This window comes from Uloborus diversus, chromosome 6 (assembly GCF_026930045.1).
Source record: "Uloborus diversus isolate 005 chromosome 6, Udiv.v.3.1, whole genome shotgun sequence".
Taxonomy (NCBI): Eukaryota; Metazoa; Arthropoda; class Arachnida; order Araneae; family Uloboridae; genus Uloborus; species Uloborus diversus.
Window position 1 is genome coordinate 83,769,377 of NC_072736.1, and position 15,919 is coordinate 83,785,295.

Below are 15,919 nucleotides of genomic sequence, written 5' to 3' on the forward strand. Positions count from 1 at the left end.
ATAAAAACAGATTTCAAGATGGATGTCTGACAGGGCTTGATATTCAAGATAAGAAGTGCTGAAGCTCTGCCGTCATCAGAACTTATGTTCATGTCCAAATAATCTGAACTCCACTTAATATATAAAAATTAAAATAAAATTGACAAGAAATGTAGAACTCTTCTGAGGTTTAGGGCCGCAGAGGGCCAAGGCGGGACCCTTGTCAGTTATGTCACCGGGCCCCTCCCGCCACCAAAAACAGAAAAAGAAGAAAAAGCGGAAAAGAAAAAAAAAGGGGGGGGGGGAGAAAAAGAAAAAAGTGGGGAAAAAAGAAAAAAATCAAAACTGCTTACTAGAAAACAATTAACTCTATTTTAAATGCCGAGTAAATATCAAAGAGTGAATTTTATTTAATCTTTACGTTTTCTCTTATTTGGAGTCCCCCTCCCCCTTTTCTCTCTTATTTTGTTTCCTTCTTTTCTTCTTTTCTCTTTTTTTGCGTCAGTGTCACTCCCCTCCCCCCAAGGCCCGGAACCCTAGTTTGCGACTAGGCTGACATGGCCTCTTGTCGGGCCTGCTGAGTTCCCAGACTGAGTCATATGCCCGACGAAAGCATTGATCAATCCATCTGCACGGGTGTAATATTTTTACACACATATTTGCCCATTATTCCCGTAATTTCAAGTTTCTGCATTTAATTGTTATATATTTAAATATATGAAGTCATTATGTATCATAATATACAGTATCAACTTTCTAAAAAGTTTTTTTCACTTAAAATGTATCGTCTATTATTTGAATAGATATATCATCTACTAGGATGAATTTGATTAAAATGAGTTTCATTAAAAAAAATATGGAAATCCAGCACCTTCTCCCGTAGAAAAAGGAATTTAACTAAATCACACATCATAATTAGACTAAAATAAAAATCCTTCTTCCACTCAGAAGAGAAAAAGGAATTTGACTAAAAATTGCATTACAAAAAGAACCGAATGAAAATCTCGCTTCTTTTTCGTGAATAAAAAAGAATTTGATTGAAATGCGCATGAAAGTAGTTTAAAATGAAAATAAGGAATACAATTCGTACAAAATAAAAATCATTCATCCCACATGAAGAAAAATCGTTTAATTAAACTACGCATTATAATTTGAACAAAATGAAAAAGAAAATTCGAAATTAAAAAAGAACGCTTCAAAGTGCCCATCTCCGCGGTTCGAACTAATTTTGTAGCAATTTTCAAGAAGTAGGTGCTACGGGCAAGGGCAGATACAAGGGAAGGGTCATAGGAGTCATGGCCTCTCTAAACCATCGATAATATTATGCATTCATCGTTAAAATCACAAAAATTATAATTTGACAATTGCATACAAGATGGATGGATGTAGATTACATCACGCAAACATAATAAATTACATATTGTGCTCAAATACTCGATGAATAAAATGTAAGTAATTTGCCGTAATCTCTTAATTTATGAATTTGGTGTTTAAGTAAATATTTGAAATATTACTTCCTTTCATTGCTTCTGAAATTAATTTCTGAAGTTTATGCCTAATTAGGGGCCATATTCATGACCGATTTGGAGCTGTTTACTGTCATTCAAACAGTAGCAGAAATTTTCCCTGCCCCAAACTCTTTTATTTTTCAGCATGATCCCCCTCCCCCTCCCCAAATGCTAGTCTGTATCCTTAGCTATGTGGTCTCCAGGGCATGGAACCCCCTTCACAGAAATAATTTCTTTGAGTTCTTTGGCAAAACTAAATTTAGCATAGAGAGAGAAATATTTCTGATAAACCACTTTTTAGAAAGTGGTGAATGCTGTTTGTTTGTGTGTATGTGTGTGCACACGCCCGTACACACATGCACGAGTGAAGTTCAATCCATATTTATATTTTAACACACAACTCGTCGACCGCGTTGCCTAGTGGTCAGAGCAATCTGACTGCGATGGAGAGGTTCCGGGTTCGAATCCCGGTTCGGGCATGGATGTACTTTCTCTCTTCTGTTCTTGTCCTTTCTTTGTGGGAATGTGTTGTGCGGTGAATAGTTTCCTATCCTATAAACGGGTCCTTGTGGCATGTGTGCACTGTGGAAGTCGGATTTCACACCAAATTACAGTACAGTTGAAAAAGTAAAGCAGCGCAGCCCAAATTACCAGCATAGCTGGTACACGACAACAACAATTTTAACACACAACTCCCAAAACAGAAATGTTTGTCACGAGTTAATTAAAAAGCTGTAATGCATGGGGACAAATTTCTCTACCAACCAGCATGCGAGGAAGAGCACCGAGTTCTATTTTCCAATTACCGAAATAATCGCAATCATCCGGAAATATTTTTCAGGTTAATCGGAAAAAAACATCAAGATAACATTCCCCAGTAAGACACCCCCAAGAGTCGTACCACACAACCCACATGCCTAACCTTCCACACGAAAACGAGCAAAATCCGAAACCTCAATCAGTCATCCATGATAATGAGAGACAGGGGTTATTAATAACAATCCGGCATCCCTACAGAGCACAGCAGAGATAAAACCGCAGGGAAAAAAAAGGAATCATCGTCATGACAAACGCGATGCTTACAACTCTTCCGGATCGTCATTTGTCAAAAGCTTGCGGGAAGAACACAGCAAAAACAGCCATTAAAGGTACTCCGCTGGGTCAGAAGACAGTAATGGTCCAGAGATATTTTTCATGAAAATCAACGCAGATTTTTGTTCCCATGCGCCTAAACGATTGCGATGAACTGCGATAAAAGCCAGATGGCGAGATGCGGGAAGGAGGAGCGATTGCCCTCCTGTTAACTCTTTAAAAAGAAGGCGAAGGATGGAGAGCACTAGAGGAAAATTGTTTTCTTCTTAAACTTCCTGCTTAAAATCAATAAAGAAAGTCGAGAGACGGACAAGAAAAAGATCGCACTACTTAGTGGACATGAAACTTTTACTTCTTTCGAAGATTATATCAAAGCGAGGTTCCTTGACACGATTTTCATTTCCTTCGGCGGGTACACTGGAAAAAAAGTTAAATTTTGTCGTGCCACACAATTTAAACAGACAGAAGCAGGATTGGGCGATTCAAAACTGAACGCATTTATTTATTTGTTTTGAATGTTTGGAGAAAAAATAATCATAGCGTCAACGAATTGCTTTAATTATCAATTAGTGACTGAATTTTAATTTCGCAATCAGTAATTACTATTTAATTAGCTACCAGTTTTGACAGTTTTATCCCCCCAAAAAGTGTTCTTTCACTACAACAGACACATTAATACCTTTGAAAGTTTCTTTCAAAACTTTCAAAATAATTTTTTCCAAACTCGTTATGAATCCAACTTTCTTTGAAATTTCAAAGTTTTACGATTCTTTCAAGTGGAGAGTGGAGGTTTTGCAGCTGAATGCATTTTCAGACGGGGGGAAGGGCAAAAAATTCGCTTTTATTCTCCCACTTTTATTTTATTCGACAGAGCAAAAAAGTGCGAATAAAAACATAATTTTTTGCGACCTAACCATTTTTTGACAAATTATTCCAACCAGAGATATTGCTGGATAAAGGCGTGAAAATACTCTTTGACAGTTCTTAGAGGAGTGAAATAGATGAACACAGTGAAGGACTATAACAGTGGTCAGTTCCACAAAAGCTAGTTTTCAAAGAGAGATTGCAGGGAAAGACATGCAACATTTTGACTTTGAACATTTACAACAATTGATATTCTGTAGTTAGAAAAATAACGAAACATTCAAATGTAAAAACTAAAAAGCTTCAATTGCTCCCTCCTTTTCCGCGGTATTAATTTTTTTTATTTAAGATTCTAAGATAAAAATATTAATGAGACGTATTTCTGATTTCAAAGAGAAAATTACTTCGTTTTCAACTAAGATGAGAGTCATTTTTCAACAAAGAGATCAATCTGTCCAAAAATTATCCAGTGGATCAATAGTATTGGAACCATTCTTTTCGAATGGGTCCTTGAATAAGAGAAGCAGTTAGTACGTTACCGAAAGGTCAAACTGCACGCTTTTTACCTCGCAGCAGAATAATAGCACCGGTGGACACGCTTTAACGCGCGATTAATTTTCCGAATCGACATCAAAAATTAACGAAGAAACGCATCGTCTGCTAACTAAAGAAATATCACCAGCCAAGTTAGAATGGGATATTTCAATCGAATGAATTACAGGAGAACTTCATTTATCTGAAATTCTTTAAACTGAAGTCGGTTTCTTCTTCTTTCTTTCTTTCTCCCCCCCCCCTTTTTTTAAAGTAAATAAAAAATAGTACTTTTAACTTCACCAGGGGCAGAAAGTCCTGCTGTCAAGTGTTATCCGTACATTTTCATAACTTTTATGTACTTGCTTCGATGAATGAAACTTTGGCTCGAAGGAAACAATGGAGTGGTTTCCTTCAGTCATAAGTACTACTTTTAGCCATTGAAATGGATAGAATGAGCAAAAAAAAAAAAACATGGACCCAGAAAATACTTTCATTTTCCCAACAGTTTTTTTTTAACTAATTTTTTTAAGGGTCTGATTTTCCAAACAAGGTGTGGCTTGATGACGTCACAAATGATGCTCTTTGGCGCATCTCTCTTCCGTGTTTCCACGTTATGATAATCAAGAAGCGAATTAAAATGGCGCGCTACGCTTGCTATCAATCATATCGTTGCCAATACACGTGAGTAAAGATGCGAATTAAATATTTTGCACTGTGAATGGCAACACTGAATGGCATTTCATCATTTGCGATGTCGTCGGCAGAAGCCATAAACAATGAAAGCGCTCCGATTTCAGTATGTTTTTAAAAATATTAAACGTAAACAAATTGTTTAAAAAATGGTTATATTCGATGTTTTTAAGCGTGCTCTTTCAGAAAAAAAAATACTTTTAAATTTTTGGAAACGACCCCATTACAGTGAACGCTGGTTAATTGAATCAACCGCTTTAATGAATTAAATTTTCAAAAACAGAATAATATCCAGCTATATTGAATTAGCCGCTTTATGGAATCAAAACTGTTCAGAACAAACGTGATTCATATAAGCAACGGCCACTGTACAAAAAAAAAGGAATTAAAATGGATTTTCTTCTTAGACATTCAAAGTTCTCCATAATGAAGAGACTACAATGACATTTTATTCTCACAAAAATATTGTGAGGTGCTACAAGAAGATATATATAGTTCAGTTTTTTCCCCTACTGCCCCGAGGAAAACTCGACAAATTAATGTTTTTTCACGTTTTTTGGCAAATGAGAAGATTTAATTTAAATGCTAGTAAACTACCATTTCAAAATTTTATTTCATTAGAAGCATTTATGTTTTCTTTAGTACAAAATTTTTAACGAAAGAGAAACATTCCGCTTTTTCCAAATTTGCAGTTATCTAGTTGTAGTACTCAGCCGACGACATAATGACCTCAAAATATGACAAAAGTTGAAAAAAAAATAAGGGTTTCTTCTGAAGGTTTTTGTGGTTATTTTGCAAAAACACTTCTGAAAGAGCTGCTTATTATCGCTTTGAATTTTGCTAAGTTTCTAATTGGAATAAGAAAAAGAAAAAAAAATCTATTCATCCCTTTCGCCGTCATCTTCCTCCTCCGTAAAAAGAGGAGGAAAAAAAATTAAACAGATAACGAACCTCAACGAGGAAGTTTGCCACCGCTTCTCTCTGACGTCACCGAGAAACAAGAAAAACCGAAGACTCCTTTTTCTGGGTCAGTTTCATTAATAATGCTGTTTGTCCGTCAGTCAGATCGTACCATCTGGCCCTTTGATGCCGCTCATTGACCGACTGTGCAGTAGTATATTGGGAGAGGATCGTTCTGGCATGTGATAGGTCAGTTCGGAAATAAAAGAACACTGCGTCCGCAAGTTTGATTCGTTTTTGCTGAATGGAAGTTGATGAAGAAATTCTGTCCCCAAGAACTTCTGACATTTTCAGTTATAGGAAAGTTAATAAATGGTTATGGGGTGAGGGCGAATGAGGATAAGCATTGGGAGGGAGGAGGGGGGGGTGCAGTTCAGTTTGTGTACTGCACTGTTAGGCCATGATTTGAATAAAAATAAAAGAAATAACAAGTATTACAACGTTAACGCGCACAAATTTGGAGAGATCAACACGCGTTACGGGGTTATAAGAAATCCCTTCAATGGAAAAGAGTTGAGCTTACGGATGAAAAGACTGACAAAAAGTGTCCGCAGCAAATTCGACAAAAGTATTTGGCATCAGCTTTTGTCGGACGTCTTTTCCTCCGTAAGATCAACTCTTTTGCATTGCGAAAAAGTGATCCTTGAAACCCCGAAACACGTGTATGCAGTCAGTTCTCTGCAAACTTGTGCACGATTAACCTGGTAATATTTTATTGATATAACCTCGTGTACATAATTTGTGCTCACAAATTCTTTTTCAGTCGTTGTTCAGTGAATGATTGTCTCTGAAAACGTCTCTTACTATTTTACTCACACCAAGCGCAACCCTGGGAGTAGGTCGTTACGGCTATTTCAGATAGCCTAATTTAAGAACATATCGGGGGAGAGTCCCAAACACCCTATCTGCGTCAGAATTTTTCACATGCGATCACCCTTCCAATTTATGAGAAAGATCGTAATTCATTCAAATAAAATACAGCTTTCATTTATCTATTCTATTTCAAAACGCAGGGTTAAAAATTTGATTTGAAGACACACTACTTAGTTTCATATACAGTATAAACCCGATTTAACGATTGTCAAGGGACTGGAAAAAGTTATCGTAAAATCAAGGATATCGTTAAGTCGAGGAGCATATATATTCAATGCAGTTAAATCTGGACCAGTGAAACATATCATTAAATTGAGGAAATCGTAAAATCGAAGCAGAATAAAAGTTAACACATTTTAAATCAACTGTTAATTCTCTACCGAAAATTGGAAATCAACGATTCATTTTCGTTTAATGTTTCACCACCAAAACAATAGCATAGCAGGCCTCCCGAAATTGTTTATGGTAGTTGCCATAGGAACACTATTCTCTCATTACGAGCGACGATGAATTGAATATTTGTCGATGTCGGAATGACATTAGATCTTCCTTTGTCGGATCTCCCCTTATTCCACATGCCAGTTGATATGTGGAAAAAAAAATGTTGGCAATTCCTCTACGAGATACTTACACAACAATAAGAAGCAATGAATTCAAGAAGGTGAAATTGTCAATAATTCAATTACATGTGACATTTTTACTGAATTATAAGCACAATACTTAATAACAAAAATAATAACCATATCATAAATAAACGATAAAGAGTATGAATGAAAAAAAGGAAAATTGACAAAAACACAGAAGATGGGAAGAAATAAGAGGTGATCTCGATAGTGAAATCAAGCGTTTTTTCGTTAAACAATAGAACAATTCCTCTTACATTGAAAGAGTTAGGGTATTTGGTCACATGAATTTGATAGTATTTCTTGCTGATATTAAGTCATTTTTTACATGAATGAAAAACCTGAAAAAATAATCTTTTATTTTTTGAAAGGAGAAAAAGAAAACAGCTTAAGATCAAGGTTTTTTTTTTTTTTTTTTTTTTTTTTTTTAAACCCATCACAAACAACTGCTGAAAATTTCAGATACTAAAAATTCTTCTAATTTCAGCGCTTTGTATCTTCGCAATGTGTGGTGTAATGCTAATTGATTATTTATAGATAGAAGAAATGTGCTCAAAAACGTTAAAAAAATGAGTATGGGTAATATTTGTTTTTGTGAAAATCCGGAATTCAAGGTTCACAATAAAGGGTGAAAGTCAACATTTACATGCCAAAGATATCAGCGAAGGACCAAATATTTCCGGTGAATTACAGGTAAAGTCGACATTCACCAATTTTGGTCTTTCACAGTAACCTATACAACCATACTATATGACTAGTATACACACTGGTTGCAAACTCGAATCAATTATTCATTAGCGAATTCTCCAGTGAAAAACAGTTTAGCACTGAAACACATCTATTTCTGAAGTTTCTATAGAGTTATAGATGAAAAAGAAACAGAACCGAAAACCTTGCGCTCCTCTGGAAGCCAATCTACATTGTGCCATCGATTTTAAGAAAGTAAGACTTTGAAACTAAATTTCAGATTTTTAATACGAACTTTTTGATTTTAAAATTTAAAATTAAAGTTTTGAGAATTCACCCCATATAAGATTTAGTTAAACGTAAAACTTAATAAACTTTTTAATGAAATAACATATAGTGTTAAAACCACGATGTATCGAGTCTACATAAGAATCTTTAGAGGAGTTTGTGCTGATGCAATCTTATACAGCCAGCAAGAATCTTCTTCGAAAGCTACGCCATTTTTCTTAAAGCGAAATTCCTATCGCGGATAATTCCAATGAGTTGAGATGCCATTTTTGTAAAACTGACATCATTTCTGAATCGATTACTTTCCAACCGAAACCCAAGTAAGGTTTGTAGAACTGAAAACATAAGTGAAATATATTTATTTGAAAAAGTTAAAAAAAAAATTACCTCTTCTTAATCGAGACTTGTGTCGTACCCGAGATCTCTGGCTACGACGCCGGTAGGTAAAGGTTTTCATGATCATCTTGTAGCAAAATTCCCACAAAAATGAAATGGATGTTCAATAAGCAGTACGGTAAGCGGAAAAAGTAAAAATGTTCATCTTTCCACAAGTGTCGATGAAAAATATCTTCAATACGCAACTATTTCAGCCATATATTTCTCATTAGTAACTCGTAAGTAATTTCATAACGGCACGTTGATAGGCTTGAAGTACAATCCACACTATAAAAATATAATTCAAAATGAAGAAAAAGTGCGGTTGGAACTGCTAATAGGACGTCTTATTAATACCAATGCAATATATTTCCCGTTTTTACTGAAAAGTCGTAATCATCCATTTAATCACGAGCAAGTTCATTCTTCCATCTTTTGCAAAGAGTAAAAACATAACTGCAAGAACACAAGGGAAAGTGGCTAAGTTTCCATGAAGTGGTACTACTATCTCAGCAGTCAACTGTTTTCTGAAATTTTAATGGCTTCATCATTACCGGCATAGTTTTTTTCCAGTCAACTAGAATAAACTAACGGGAAATCATGTATTCCACGGTGAATTAATTCCACAACTCTTTACAAGTAATTCAAAAGCATCGTTATTAAAATGTCTTCACAGCAGGTAAGATATCTGCAAACTTAGTTATCAAGCTGAAGGATCGCATCTATGCGGTTTAACATGAATTTCATGATCCATCTAAGTAGCTCGGAAACCTGATTAATTAAATGTCTTTAAATACATTGAATATCACGTGCATTAATTTCAATTTCAATCATTTAGCATTCTTTCTAAACACCAAATTCAAAAAGAAAGAACAGCATAAGTACGACCATATCTTATCCAGTTTTGAAGACCAAGTTTCCTTTCAAGCAGTCATTTCATGAAAGTGAATAACGGCAAAACAAAACAGATAAGAATACGTGATCCTATCTTTATTGTCAAGATCTTCCAACGAGTGTTTACAATTGCAAACGGCAAAAAGGGCTTCCAGACAAAGTAAGAGGATGATGCGAGTGGAGGACTCGGCTTCAAAAAGCAGTCTGTTATCTTCCTCCACAGAGAAAGAGCTTTCACCGTTATACGAAATCCATGTCACGAAGACCTGGCAACAAAACGGGAGGCGCAGCAACGATAACAGACAAAAAAGAAACCTGTCGCGTATACATTCTAAGATCCAATTAAAAGGCGACCTTTAAAAAGAAACGTTACAAGAAGCTGGAAAATTTCTATACTAACTATCCATGCGAAACGGAATGGCACGAAGAGGGAATGCTCAGGCGGGAGACGCTATTTCTGCTTATGATGATGATGATGGTCATCATCATCCCGTTCGTTCTCCGGGGCGTCGTAAGAGCGATTTTTTCCGCATATAACTACAAGTCAATTTGCACATAATGGTCTGTTGTTCACCAATGGGAAAACGCACTTTTTCTGCCTTCCTGCCCTATTCGCGGTATCAGTGATGATTTGCGAAACTACTGCACGCTCGGTGGGCAACTCCAGAGCAACAGATCACGTGTTTATAATAATGCAGCTTTTTCATGATCAACTAGCATTACTGTCTCAATATCAAGGCTGTTCCAACAAAGGGTTCATAAATGTCGAAGCCGCACGCTTAATCATTTCACTGCATGTAATAGATTATTTGATCCACGGTTCGGCCACCATTAACAATCAAACATAAATTTTCCAGAATTCCGATAAAATTTTGGAAACAAAGCTTTTCTATCATGCACAGGAAAAATCCAAGTAAGATGTACAGTTCAATAAAAGCACAAGTTATTTCATAAGCTACAGAATATCATAATATTGTACTCGCCATTTGAGGAAAAAGCTTTAACTGTCTAAACCGAATTTAAGGACTTCTCTCTCGAGTTTCACAATGAAGAACTTAAGTATTATTTATTGGATGCAATAAGATCTGATAACATTTAATCAGATTATAACAGAGTTGATCAGCTACCTTTGAGAAATCGTATTCGAAAACATCTGATACAAATCAACGGACGTAATGGCAAGAAATAACGCATAAGTTATATTGTTTAATGCTTCGTCAGAAAATACTGGATTGGATATGATTATGGATCGACCTTTATAAAAATATTTTTTCTTTCTTTTCCCTTTTTTGCAGGGAATCGTTTCAAAAGTTAAAAATATCTTCCAAACACCCTGGACTCGTTAACCCAAAGATTTGATGTTGAAGACATATTTGAGCAGATAATAGATAAATGAGATAACAAATCATTTTAGAATTGAAAACAAGGAAAGATTGAATAATAAAACTTATGTACCAATTTCTCAGTAAAATGTCGTACAGATATATGAAAATAAGCAAGCTCTTAAAAAAAAATAAAACAAATAAAAAAAAACTTTTTCTAAAAGAATATAAAAAAAAGTTGGTATCAATACTCAAAACAGCGCAAAAACATCAATTGCAAAACATATACAGTACAATTAAAAGTAGTGATGAATTATAAAAATGTTTTTTTTTTTTTTTTTGAATATTTATACGCCAGAAGCTAAAAGTTGCAGAATAAGGTGCAAGGAAAATCGATATTACTTTTACAAACCGAAACTACAATCAGGACGAAAAGAATTGTGATGCTTTTACTATTGTGCTTGCACTCACTTTCAGCTCAAATCACGAAAACAATAACACTCGAAAGATATGATTTATTAGAAAATTCCGTCTTTTCTAATTCGAACTTTGTTTCCTGAGGTGATTGCGAGAGAATGACTTTTATCGATTCCCCTCTGTAACTTCTACATAAGGAGCAGCAACGAGATTAAAGAAAAGGGAACTCAGAAGATAGAAGCAAACGTGATCAAAGAGTTGAGTTGTGTGAATGCTATTCAGACGATATTTTTGGAACGTCCAATGCTCGGTATATATTGACATTCAGAGCTTGAAGTATTCCGAGGAAGATTAGACCGTCGAAAACACTCCGCATCAATGGTACGTGACAGATAGAAAAATTCAAGATTGATCGGCTTCCAACGCCACTGCTAGTCACGCCCCTGAATAAGAGCTTTCAAATCCAGAAAGGAAACTGAAATAACTATTTATATACGAATTCAAATGTATCGATATTTCTTTCTGCTAAAGAATTCGAAAACGTATTTTTCTTCCAAAAGTTACTTTCACATAATGAGTCAGCATTCATATATTAACTATACAAAGGCATTAAAATTACTTTTAAAATAAAATATGCCTAAGTTCTGAAGGTGTAACATGAAGGTTACTCGTAAAACACACCATGGATTTTCTTCAGCGCACAGTACTCAAGTTTTACTCATATTTTCACAAAGTAAATGATGGACTGCTATTTTTCATGAAACTTGGTCATTGAACACTTTTTGGATAGCGCTTGTGACATGAACGAAAATCGAAGTTCAACTATTAAATTGAAAAAGAAACCCGAGAAATTTTTCACGCACGTGTTAAAATTAATCTGGAGTCGTCCAATTTGATGCAGGTACAGCAACTATTTGTTTTCAAATTTCTTTGAGGTAACAAAACATTCTACAGCATTTTGCAGAGCAAATAATGTGTGGCAAACTGTTTCACCAGTATTAACAGCACAAGATTCGATTATTATTACACATAAATTTGCGAGATGATAATTATTTCCAATTTGCAGTTGGAACGTGCTAAAATATCACATACGAGCAAACGATTTCAATGTGTTAATCCAACATGGCACTTGCAATCGGCTGTCGCATGCCCTTTGAAGATTCGTCACAAGCACACAAGAAGTCAAAGACGTCATATCCTGTTAAACACTGAAAACAATACTGGATTATATACAACTGTGCACACAGGCTGTGTTTTAATCAAGCACTAAGAAGTGGAGAACCACAAACAATCACACACGTTTCCACCGAAACAATGTTTCCTCCGCTTATCGCAGTTGTTCACTACAACACGTAACAAGAAATTTTGTTCTTTGAGAGAGGAAATAAGCAAAAAAGGGCCTAAAGGACTTCTTCAAAGGCAAGGCACAACCTTGCCGAACCTGCTTTGCCACAGAGAATCCGCCCCATTAATAGTTGGTCTCAAGACATGATCGTAGCCTTGGCCTTGTACGTCCTGCAATGGGTCACTTGGTCACTCGTTCATATCACAAAGTGAGGAATAAATAAAAAATGGTAAATATTTCCAAATACATTATGGACTGAAGATGGATTCTTGTTCCTCTCCTGTTCATTTGAAAATTAGTTGCTGGGGGGTCCTGTTCACATTAAAAAACTCATTTGGAAAAACGAGTAATAGTGTTTAAATTGTGACACGAAAATATCGAACATCAAGAATTCCGAAGCTAATGTAATTGAAACAGTTTACCCAACTATGCTTGCACATACTTCTGTCAAAAGAGAGATGTGTCCCAGTTAAAGAAATTTTGCGGATATTTTTATAAATACAATCGTATGATCTTAGTAAAATATATCTACCTTAAAAATGCGTCTGGCATATAGAGAATACCAACTTAAAAGGTATACATTTATATCTTTTTTGAATGAAAGGATAGTTGAACACTGCGTATTAATACAAACCAGACTTGAACATGGGAACTAATTTTGCAGTAAATTACCGCCCCTAAGCCAGGGCAAGGCAGAAATACATTGGGAACTGTGTATATGGGATTTAGTTCATAAGGATTACTACGTACTTTGCAAAATGTAATTTTATGTTTAACATTTTTATAACTTAGACGTATTGCTTCATAAAATACGGTTGTCGTCTATAGCTACAAACCGTTTGAAATACTCTTCTATTTCCGTATCAACAGGGCGGGATTTAGAAATTTTGGGACCGCAAAATCGATGCATCAGCCCGGGACCTCTTGCATTATACAACTGAAACAATTGCTGCAGAATTACTACCGCACACATTTTTGTCATTGCATAATGCATGGCTATAGGTAAACGCGTGGCATTCAATCTTTATTTTTCTTAAACTACATACACATAACTCTTTCACATAGGCCACAACCTAAACGTTGATAAAAACTAATTTGTGTTAAAAGTATAATTATTTTTGATAATATCACTCATTGAATTCATTACACTTTTCTCCGCACGCACTCCACCACTTAGCTGTAAGCCTTAGGTTCCACCGTCCGGGGGGTCCGCGTAGCGGGCCCCCCGTACGGCTGGGTGCGAAGAATTCATTGCACTGAGAAAAATGACGTTTTCACAAATGAGTACATTCATGCTTTCACATTTTCTTGAAACCTTTTCTTTCAAATTTGAGTACACATAACAGTCCTTTCCTTGTCCTTGAAAATATTAGTCAATGATTTTTAGGGCCCCTTGAGCAAGGGAGCTCCTATCTCGGGCCTCATGGAGCTATTGGAAAATTAGTCCCTGTTTATGACTCCTCATCTTCTTAGCTTTGGAAATGGTAAGAGACTGGTTTCTGAGGGTACACCTAAAATGCCTCTTTTATACACTGCCATTACACCTCTGAATAAACAACCGTCAATTTACGCTTCTTCCCTTGCTTACTCGAATGAGATTTTCCGGAGATTACACCCTCGTGGGTTGTATGGTAAATATCACATGTGTTTGCAGTAAAAAATGAGGGACATTTAGGCCGGAGCAGCTAACAAAGGGTGCTTAAGTTTCTCTACGGTATTTTTTTTTTTTTTTTTTTTTTTAATGTTGCTTTTATGCAATGAAAACGTTTCTCCATTTAAACAGTTGCAAGTGATATACGGGATCTTTTGGGTGCAGAAAAAATTTAATAACAATAACAGGAGAAGTTACAGGTTGAAAGCTTTGACATTTTAGCAATTTAAGCGCAAAGAATATCCTTTAAAGAATTAATGAAAACATGAAGCATAAATATACTCCGTGATTCATTTATGTTTTCAGTAAAAATATTGAATTTTGCATAGATCTATTACTACCGTTTGTTGAAACAAGAATATTTTTTAATATTTCTCTAAAAAATAATAATATTAAATAATAAATAAAAAGAGGATATAGTTTTGAAGTTTAAAATTATACTGCAACAAGTTTGGAACATAAGAAAGGACACTGAACAAAACACTTCAAGTATAAAATTGTAGCACGAATAGTTTCGAAAGAAAAAAAAAGAAAACGATTATTGATTCATATTAACATTTCGAACGTTTTTTCTCACGTCGGCAACATTTGAGCAAGTATTTGCGAACTTTTTTGCTGGTTTATAATTTAAGGATTTGAGCCTGACTCTCCCGTTGTTGAGCATGATGCAATTCCAGAGACTAGAAATTAAATGACTAATTGCAGTCTCAAATGTGTACTTGAGAAAGGCATCCATCATTTAATAAATTCAACAATTACGGAGTTCTTCGATTTTACCTTTTTTCCCCGTTAACATCAACTCGTTACAGCAGTTTGAAATTTAAGCTACAAATAGATATTTATCACTCCAGAGACATTCGTAGGTCATAATGATTTTGTTGGTCACAAAAGGAACTTCACCAGATTTGAAAAATTGCCCGTTGGCCTCTGTCTTGATGGTTATGGCTTCCTACTTTCAGATTTGCTCTTACGGCCCCCATTGAGAGCCCAGGTGGTCTGATCTTTGTTTCATCATACATGGTAGGTAAAAGATCAAACTTCAACTTTAGCATTTTCTTACAAAACTAAACAGATTCCAAGAAACTACTTTAAAACATACTTTAATGCTCATTATTCTTGAATAAATTCAAAAGTAGTTGTTTCGTGGTTTCAGATAATTTCTTCGTCAGCATAAATGAAGTCAGTATCGAATAGCAAGAAAATTTAGTACAATCATGCGGTGAGAGGGCTGAAGAACGAAATATCGTTATTCAACCCTCTCACCTACTTTCAAAGCAAAATCTCGCCTTCAACTACTTCTAAAATTTAAACTTAGTCATAACAAAATAACTTATATCCTTTCCGAAGAACTATCCATAGAAGAAGTATCTACAGGGGTAAAATCTTGAATCCACCTCTTTTTGAGGACCCAGCGCTTCTGAGATTCTTTTTCTCTTGAAGCAGAACTCCAGAACATCGTTTCTTCAAGATAGCGCTGAAAATCGTGTCTGTTCCAACGGCCCACACAGAGATACCCTCCTTCAAACCCTGCCTCCTTCCTCTTTTCTCTCCGACCTTCGTTCCTCTTTTCATCTTTGAATTTATCAGGTAGTATGACGAATACGGAAAAGGTCATATTCAAGCAGGAGTAGAAAAGGGCGGGAAAAGAAGACTGAAACCTTAACCCCTATGACCTCTTCTCATGCATCCCGCTGCCATGGAAATAGGGAACACCCTTTTCAATACGCAGACGATTATGCAGTGGTAGAGGTATGGCTTGGAAACTTGTTGCATAAAGGTAATCGCATCCCAGGAGTAGTTTTGCTTTGCGAATAGCT

General features: G+C 35.6%; 1 protein-coding gene across 5 annotated transcripts in view; it reads right to left on the reverse strand.

The window, feature by feature from the left end:
- LOC129224570 (ras GTPase-activating protein nGAP-like) overlaps positions 1-15,919 on the reverse strand; it is a 471,622-nt gene that overhangs the window by 91,034 nt on the left and 364,669 nt on the right. Inside the window, exon 1 of one of the 5 annotated variants that reach the window (XM_054859049.1) lies at positions 8,486-8,574. The exons of the other annotated variants lie outside the window; for them this stretch is intronic. Coding sequence (XP_054715024.1) covers positions 8,486-8,561 — 76 coding nt within the window. The 5' untranslated portion in view covers positions 8,562-8,574. Of the gene's footprint in view, positions 1-8,485; positions 8,575-15,919 lie in introns of those variants that run through there. 5 annotated transcript variants of the gene reach the window in all.